This window comes from Mandrillus leucophaeus, unplaced genomic scaffold, assembly GCF_000951045.1.
Source record: "Mandrillus leucophaeus isolate KB7577 unplaced genomic scaffold, Mleu.le_1.0 Scaffold350, whole genome shotgun sequence".
Classification (NCBI taxonomy): domain Eukaryota; kingdom Metazoa; phylum Chordata; class Mammalia; order Primates; family Cercopithecidae; genus Mandrillus; species Mandrillus leucophaeus.
In genome coordinates, this window is record NW_012103699.1 from 224,949 (window position 1) to 234,673 (window position 9,725).

General features: G+C 41.3%; 1 protein-coding gene across 1 annotated transcript in view; it reads left to right on the forward strand.

Moving 5' to 3' along the window:
• The window catches only part of B3GALNT2 (beta-1,3-N-acetylgalactosaminyltransferase 2), an 81,709-nt gene that overhangs the window by 42,888 nt on the left and 29,096 nt on the right, over positions 1 to 9,725 (forward strand). The window contains exon 6 of the mRNA XM_011989375.1: positions 2,548 to 2,643. Within this exon, the coding sequence (XP_011844765.1) occupies positions 2,548 to 2,643 (96 nt within the window). The remainder of the gene's footprint in view (positions 1 to 2,547; positions 2,644 to 9,725) is intronic.

Below are 9,725 nucleotides of genomic sequence, written 5' to 3' on the forward strand. Positions count from 1 at the left end.
CAGGTGTGAGCCACCGCACCTGGCCCTTATCTTTGCATTGTATCGTAGATATCGTGAATAATTCATTGTAGGAACTCTGGATCCTATTATATTCTTCAAAGAGTAATTTTTTTTGTTTGTTTGTTTGATTATTTTAGCAGGCAGACTGTAAACATTGTCTCACTTTCAATGAGAAACAGCTAAAATCTCTATTCAGTTTTTTTGGCCTTGGATAGACTACTTGGGTTCTGCCTTGAATGTGTATTTTATGAGTCAGCCACAGATGTGGGCAGAGTTTATATGAAGAATTTACAGTTCTCTCTCTCTCTGATCCTTTCCTTTCTGGGATGTTCCCCGTCATGCCTTTTATTAATTGATGTGTTTACCCCAACTCTGTCCTCTTAATTTTCAAGCAGAATGACTACAGATTCTCACTCAAATTTCTAGTTGCCCTAGAGTTGTACCCTCAGACAAAGAGTCGAGAAGAGGGGTAGGGAGGAGATGCATATTTGGAGCCTTTTCCTTCTTCCAAGTACTGATTCTTCTCCAGTTTCTGCCTATTTGTTTGAATTCCAGTGCCTACAAATCATGTTTTTTATGTTTCATCCAGAGTTCATAATTATTATCTATAGGAGAATTGGTCTGATATTACTGGAAGCAGAACTCTGTTCAGTTCTTTACAATGTGTTTGTATTATTAATGTTGATTATTAGCAATGAATACAGTGTTAGAGACTCACCAATAAATACACAAATAAATTTGAGATGAAATTTCTTTTTTGTAATTTGCCCTGTTCTTCCTCTAAATAATCTGTCTAGTTTGTTGATATGTTTGTAGACATAAATATAAGACAGAGGGAAGGGTAGGATTTCTGCTGGTGATGCCAGCCATAATGATTACAGTGAGAAGAGCTTTGTAGTTACTCAACTGTAGGAGTCCATGTGTGATTGTAGTTAACAGTTTCATTGATACTGAAGACCAGATAGGGAATTGAAATAGCAGTACTCTGAGTAGCACTGTTTTCTAGAAATTAGAATTAATCTTGATTTTTTAAAATATACTTGTTTATCTTAGTATATATAGTTTTAAAGAAAACTATTAGCCAGGCGCAGTGGCTCACGCCTGTAATCCCAGCACTTTGAGAGGGCAAGGAAGATGGATTGCTTCAGCCCAGGAGTTCGAGACCAACCTAGGCAATACAGTGAGACCCCGTCTCTACAAAAAATTAAGAAAATAGGCAGGCATGGTGGCGTATACTTATAGTCCCAGCTGCTTGGGAGGCTGAGGTGGGAGGATCACTTGAGCCCAGGAGGTTGAGGCTGCATTACAGTGAGCCATGATCACACTACTCACTCCAGCCTCGGTGACAGAGTGAGACTGTCTCAAAAAACAAAACTATTTATAGTGTGCGAGTTATCAATCAAGTAGTTTGGTTCAGACATACAATATTTTGATCATGTCGATATAACTTTTAGTTGCCATATTTTTAACCAAGGAGGAGTTAATCTTTGTCCTCAAGAAAGTACTAGTCTAAGATGAATGCTAATGGGTTCATGGGTAGTCACAATGCGAAAACTATTCTTATACTGCATTCCTAAGAACTGGTGTTCATGAAAGAAATAGACATAATCCATTGAAATGTGCTTAATTTTGAACCCCTGCCTGGTTTTAAGAGCTTAACAGAAGTTTCCCCTATGGTAAGTTGGTATATAAGAATAGGCATGAGAATGAGGAAGTGTTGCCTAGAAGAAATGGGAGGGTCCAAGAAAACAATAGACATAATGAAAATCAGTCCTTTTTTTTTTTTTTTTTGACAGGGTCTGGCTCTGTGGCCCAGGCTGGAGTGCAGTGGTGCAATCTTGGCTCACTGCAGCCTCCACCTCCTGGGGTCAAGTGATTCTCCTGCTTCAGTCTCCCAAGTAGCTGGGACTACAGGTGTCTGCCACCACGCCTAGCTAATTTTTGTAGTTTTAGTAGAGATATGGAGTTTCACATGTTGGCCAGGCTGGTCTGGAACTCCTGACCTCAAGTGATCTGCCTGCCTCGGCCTCCCAAAGTGCTGGGATTACAGGCGTGAGCCACTGCACTTGGCCCAAGTCCTCTTTTATATTCCCTTTTTTGTTTTGTTTGTATTTTCTTCTGAAGATTCTTTTTGAAGGGAGTTTCCTGAGTGCTTTTGTTCCCAGTAAAAATCTGTGGTATTTCAATTTAGTCTTAAACCTTTGAGGGAGTTCTGACACTATAATATGTTGGCTTAATTTAACAACACTGCTCCCTTCCCTGAATATTTTTTCTTTCAAGGTGGGTTTTTTTTTTAAGGTTATGTGGATTTTGTTTAGCACTTGAGAACTTCATGACAACTTTGATTACCTTAAATATCGTTATTTAGTAACCATGACTGCACTAGAAAACCCAGTGATGCCAAAACCACAGTGGAACCATGTTAGTGACCGTGGTTAGGGCCGTTGTGGATTTAGCTGACCAAGATGTAAGGTATTTGAAAACTTGTTGCATATGCAATGGTATAACATGAAGTATTTTTTCTTGTCTTCTTCTCCCAATTTGTAGGAGGCCCTCTTCATTGCTCGCTTCAGTCCTCCGAGCTGTGGTGTGCAGGTGAACAAGCTGTGGTACAAGCCCGTGGAACAGTTCATCTTACCAGAGGTACAGGGTGGCAGGAAAAGACTGTAGTACCAATGCAGTCCTTCATAGGAGTGGGCATGTGTTTTCAGGGGCAGGCGCTTGATATTTTCTTGTACCAGGGCAGCACTCCAGAGTGATGGGTGAAGGTACCAACTGTGGATGTGCTAAAACATAGCACTCTGTATTCAGACCTCCTGAGGACTTCATGAGGCCTCAGAGGTTCCAAAACCACTTTTTGAAAAACGTTGCACATTGCCATAGTTTGTTTAGTGAAGTAGAGAACTGCACAACTGTTTTAATGACAAAGGATGGTGTTGGGTGTGGATTGATAGAAAGACCAGACAGATATACCATTTGGGTAAAATTAAATAATTTGCTTATCTAAAGAATGAAAAGAAAAAAAAGTCAGTGCAGACAGGATGACAGAGATGGGTCACATTTCCAAGTTAAATAAAATTTCTCCAAAGGGTGAACAGTTGTGGATGATGGCCTGAAAACAAACCTGTCACCTTCTGGGTCCCTCTAGGTCCAGTTGTAAGTAGATATGCACTAAAGAACGCCTCGCCTGCCAGGTGCCCTCATTAGTCCTGGAGTTAAGCCACACAGTATGGTCGCAGAGTGTGACAGAATCAGGATCAGACATGAACAAATTATTCATTCATCAGCTTCAGCCTTTCTAGGCTGTTTTAGTCTAGGCTGAATACATTCCTGAAGTCAGTGCTCTGGAACCACAATCAGGGTCAGTTTCCCAGACATCTCTGGAGTTCACTTTAGTTCAGCTATAGAGTTCATCCCGCAGCATCACAGCTGGGTTAAGGTGTGGAGACTAGACAACTGACCGGTCCTGGTGACTAACCAAGAAACTTTTTCCTACCCAGACTGTGGGGTGCCATTCACAATTTATTCAACAACAGGAACCACACATTTTTATAACATACTATGGGTCTTTGGAATTGAGTACAAGTAATTGAAACTGTATGTTAATTCTGTCAATGTCAAAGGGATCTCCTTTTCATTTGTATATGAACTTCCCTTTTAAAAACTTTTGAATACGCTACTCTCAGCATACTGCTTATGGAGTAGCCTGCTCCGCAGGAGCAGTCAAAAAATAAATTAAAAAAAAAAAAAAAAAACTTTTAAATAAAAGCCAAACCAAAACAGGGGGTGGAAAAAAGGAAAATGCAGATAAGCTAAAGGAAAACAAGACTACTAGAATCTCATGTGAAGATAATCACAGTTAACATTTTTGCTTCTATGTGTATATAGTGGCTAGGATTATGCCATTCATTCTACTTTATAATTTACTTACTTTAACATATCACAAACGTCTTTTGATATGATATGCTCTATTATTTGTAATGGCTTTATAGAATTACATTGTGCGGAAGTATTGTCATTTAACTCTGTATTTGGGTATTGATAGAGTTTCAATTTTTCAGTGTTATGGAAAAGACTAGTAAATATCCCTGCACCTCTGTTTTATGTGTATAACTGGTTATTTTCTTAGGATGAATTATTGGGTCAAAGGGCAGACACATTTTTAAGTCACATGATTCCTTCCTGGAGGGGTGTTTAGCAATTTGTGCCAGTGTGAACAATCATTAGCAATATATAAGAGTGCCTGTTTTCCTACGTCCTTTATTAATTTCACATATGAATTTTTTCCTTTTTAAGTGCAGTATGTACCATCAAAGTTATCTTTTACTGTAAGAATGGTGTTTCAGGTCAGGCTCAGTGGCTCACACCTGTAATCCCAGCACTTTGGAAGGCCGAGGCGGGTGGATCACAAAGTCAGGAGTTCAAGATCAGCCTGGCCAAGATGGCAAAACCCCATCTCTACTAAAAATACAAAAATTAGCTGGGTGCGGTGGCAGGCGCCTGTAATCCCAGTTACTCGGAAGGCTGAGGCAGGAGAATCGCTTGAACCCGGGGGACAGGTTGCAGTGAGCTGAGATCACGTCACTACACTCCAGCCTGGGCAACAGAGTGAGAGAGACTCCGTCTCCAAAAAAAAAAGAATAGTGGTTCAGCTACATAGTGTTGGATCTCAGTTTTTGCAGGAAGCCATTCTTTGGTTTGTTCATTCACATGAGGTACTTAATCTCACTGTGTCTATTTCCTCCTCTAAGATGAAGGTGGTACACAACCCATTTCAGATGGTTATTCTGGGGGCTAAATGATTTAACACATGTAGACTGCTTAGAACATGCTGCCACATGCCACGAATTCAGTAGATCAATAGATGCTGTCATTATCATTATACTCCCCATCTGGATTGATCATTGTACTCCCCATCTGGATTGAGGGGGTCCTGTTCTTTCAGAGCCGTGTTTCTTCACCAGGGACAATTTCCCTTTTGTGCACAGAGCAGTGTATATAGATACTTTCAGTTGTTAAAACTGGATGTAGGGTGATACTGGCATCTAGTGGGTAAAGGGACAGGGATTCTGCTAAACATCCTGCAGTCACAGAACACCCCCCACAACCTGCCCCAGGAAATAGTTATCGGGCCCAAAATGTCGTTGGTGCTAAGGTTGAGAAACTGTATTCCAAAAGTAAGTCACATGGGGTGCAGCAAAGAGGAAGAAAATAAACTTTAATGCTTCAAGCTAACTGCAGTTTTATGGAGTCTGCTCCATTATCTTGGTCAGCCTTATAGAAAGAATTGCAAATTTTGATTAGTTCATAAAAAATACTACTTTCGCTTAGAATGTCCTTGTTCTTAGGAAATACATGCTGAAATACTTAAAGTTAAAAATTCATGATAAATCTGCATTTTATTTTCAAGTGATTCAACAACAGAAAAGTGTGTGTGTAGAGAGAGAAAAGGCAAATATGGCAAAATGTGAGCAATTGGTGAGTCTAGGTGATTTGAATAGTAATTTGAACTTTTCTATACGTTTGAAGTTTTACAAAATAAAAATTGGGTTGGGGGAGGGGGTTAACCTTCCTTGCTGGTGTTCAGGATGGTATATCTGGCAGTGGGTACTAACGATGGGAAGTACTCAGCCAAAATAATGAGTTACCTTTGTAGTTATTAAAAGACTTTTTTTCCCCCTGATTTTTATTTACTTATTTTTTTTTTTTTTTGAGACAGGCTCTGGCTCTGCTGCCCAGGCAGGAGTCCAGTGGCATGATCATAGCTCACTGCAGCCTCAACCACCTGGGCTCGAGTGATCCTCCTACCTCAGCCTCCTGAGTAGCTGGGACTACAAGCACCTGCCACCATGCCCAACTAAATTTTTTATATCTTTTTTTTTTTGTTTAAGACAGTGTTTTGCTCTGTCACCCAGGCTGGAGTGCACTGGCATGATCCTGGCTCACTGCAACCTCTGCCTCCCACGTTCAAGTGATTCTCCTGCCCCAGCCTCTCAAGTAGCTGGGATTATAGGCACATGCCACCACACCGGCTAATTTTTTATGTTTTAGTAGAGACACGGTTTCACCATGTTGACCAGGCTGGTCTCGAACTCCTGACCCCAGGTGATCCACCTACCTTGGCCTCCCAAAATGCTGGGATTACAGCCGTGAGCCACTGTGCTGTGTTGACAGGTTAGTCTTGAACTCCTGGCCTCAAGCAATCCTCTCACCTCCCAAAGGTCCGGGATTACAGGCTTGAGCCACCACACCAGGTTTTGTTTGTTTGTTTGTTTAGAAACAGAGTCTTGCTCTCTCACCCAGGCAGGAGTACAGTGGCACGATCTCAGCTCACTGCAACCTCCGCCTCCCGGGTTCAAGCAATTCTCCTGCCTCAGCCTCCTGAGTAGCTGGTACTACAGGTAAGGTGTGTGTCACCACGCCCGGCTAATTTTTTGTATTTTTAGTAGAGACAGGATTTCACCATGTTAGCCAGGATGGTCTTGATCTCCTGATCTCATGATCCGCCTGCCTGTCTTAGCCTCCCAAAGTGCTGGGATTACAGGCATGAGCCACTGTGCCTGGTCACCAGGTCTAGTTATTAAGAGTTTTAATGACTATAGCCTTGTGCTTTTTATCTCCCTTCAAGCTTTAGGCTAAATAGACTTTTGATTTCATTACTTTTATTAATTTTGTATAATTTTTTTTCTTTTAAAAACAAGCAGGCCAGGTGTGGTGTCTCAGGCTTATCCTCCCAGCACTTTGGGAGGCCGAGGTGGGCAGATCGTTGAGCCCATGAGTTTGAGACCAGCCTGGGCAACTTGATGAAACCCAGTCCCTATTCAAATGGCAAAAATAACCACACACACAAAAAGCAAGCACTTATTTAATAGTGGCTATACCTGGAGGGGAGCTAAGATTATGGATGATTTTAATTTTCTTCTTTTTGTATATCTATCTTCTAAGTGTTCCATAATAAACATATATTAGCTTTATATAACAGAAAGAAAAAACGAACTTTTAGCAATTAAAAAAATTCTCTCCAGTTGTACAAAATTCTGTTTTTGTTGAAAATATGTTTAATTTTAAATACTCTTTTTTGCTGCATCAAGGCCGATTGGGTTTATTTGCTCGGAAAAGTGATAGTGATGGTTTGCTGGCATGTGATCAGCAAAAAGTAACAGAAGAGAAATAGGTAGTGTATTCCATTTGCGAGAGGAAGTTCGTCATCTTACTCCCTCCACACTTGGTGATTGCCTGGAGTCACATGTCAGCAGTATAGCATGTCCAGTAAGCAGGTCACCTGTAAGGTTTTCATTGTGTAGCTCACTAAAGCATAAATCTCAGTGGGCGTCACAAGTGATTGTTCGCAAGTGAAGACTACTGTGTATTTCTCTTAAAATATTTATGTTTTGGCTGGGCGTGGTGGCTCACATCTGTAATCCCAGCACTTTGGGAGGCTGAGGTGGGTGGATAATGAGGTCAGGAAATCCAGACCATCCTGGCTAACACAGTGAAACCGCATCTCTACTAAAAATACAAACAATTAGCACAGTGTGGTGGTGCACACCTGTAGTACCAGCTACGCAGAGGCCGAGGCAGGAGAATCACTTGAACCTGGGAGACAGAGGTTGTAGTGAGCCAAGATCGCACCACTGCACTGCAGCCTGGGTGAGTTGACAGAGCGAGACTCAGTCTCAAAAAAAAAAAAAAAAAAATTTTGTCTCTAATTTTATGTTGTCCTTAATAGTACAGTTGGAACCTGAAACTAATTTTAGTAAAAAGCGGACTATTTTTGTTCACCTGAGTCACTAGTGACATTATTGTTGGCATTATGGACACTTATATCCTTAGACAGAGTTTAACTCCTGTTGCGCAGGCTGTAGTGTGATGGCTCCATCTCAGCTCACTGCAACCTCCACCTCCCAGGTTCAAATGATTCTCCTGCCTCAGCCTCCCGAATAGCTGGGATTACGAGTGCCCGCCACCGCACCTGGCTAATTTTTGTATTTTTAATAAAGACAGGGTTTCACCATGTTGGCCAGGCTGGCTTTGAACTCCTGACCTCAGGTGATCCACCTGCCTTGGCCTCCCAAAATGCTGGGATTACAGGTGTGAGCCACCGCACCTGGCCTATATCCTTATTTTTTATGAAGGTTGAAATTCTTTATATGTAGTCATCTCGCCAATACACAAGAAGTTGTTAGTGTTTATAGGCACAGAAGTACTGTATATATTTAAGCTACTCTGTTGTTTGGATGAGAAATTAGAAGCTCTATGGGAAAGAATTAATGCGTGAAAGGAGTTACAGCTTGCTTATGTTATGGGAGAGATACATATGATATCTCATTTATCCAACCTGTACCATACTGTTTTTCCCAACTCTTATTTTGGTTTTTATGATCTTGGCAGGGAATTGCCATAAAAAAGTTGTTTTGGATCTTAAGAGATACCTGGTTTCATAATTGTCTTACATCAGCATAAAAAGTAGGTATATGAGAGCAGAGGTGAGGAATAGAAATTAAACTGTGTTGTGGAGCAGAAGCAGGTATAGGAGACAGGCAGAAGATGAAACTTCTTCCTTCCTTAGTAACAAAACAGCTGGTGGATTATGTAAGCTCCATGAATAAGTCAAGATGGTTTGGGGGGACTAGGGAATTTTTCTGCTAACTATTCAATTATTCATTGAATTTGTTTGTTGTATCATAGCCTAGTCACAGACAAAATGGAGTTGGGCGCCAGGAAGGGACCCCCTGTGAAGTAGCATGGCCCATGTCATGTCAGTTGAATGGACAGTGCAGAGAATTACTCATTTTATCATCATCTTTTCTAGATTTGTAGTTTTAAGGTGAGGATTTTTATCTGGTCACTATAGTTTTTACTTTCGGTATGATTCATTATTTCCTTTTTGCTTTCCTCTTAAATATAAGTCGTTAGGATTTGCTACCTAGCCTTCTGTTTTATTTTACGCATTCTTCCCAGGCAATTTCATTCATTACTGCCTGTATGCTGAAGGCTGTTAAATCTATAATTACAGCCTCAACATCTCTTGTGAACTCCAGACGTGCTTTGAGCTGCCTACTGAACTTCTCCACTTGAATGTTCCGTGGGCATTCTAATGGTAACATTGTCTCCATCCCACCTGTTCTCATCGCCTGTATTTTTAATCTGGAGTGTGTTCGCTTCGGCAGCACATATACTAAAATTTAATCTTGCGTAACCATCTCCTTTTCCTCAGTCACCTAAACCAGAATCATGAGAGTTATCCTCACTCTCATGTCCAAGTACTCACCAAGTCCTATCAGTTCTTTATCCTAAGTATATGTGCTATCAGTCCTTCCAAACTTTATCACTATTCAAGTTTTAGAAGAAAATAGAGTACACTTAAGGGCAAGAGGTTGTTGTTGCAAGGAGAAAGAGACATGATTAACACAAAGCAGCCTCCCGTGGTCGAGCATATTCGTCCATTTAGTGTTTCTACAAAGGAATACCTGAGGCTGGGAAATTTTTTTTTTTTTTTTGAGATGGAGTCTCGCTCTGTCACCCAGGCTGGAGTACAGTGGCTGGATCTCAGCTCACTGCAAGCTCCGCCTCCCAAGTTCACACCATTCTCCTGCCTCAGCCTCCCGAGTAGCTGGGACTACAGGTGCCCACCACCGCGCCCGGCTAGCTTTTTGTATTTTTTAGTAGAGATGGGGTTTCACCGTGTTAGCCAGGATGGTCTCGATCTCCTGACCTCGTGATCC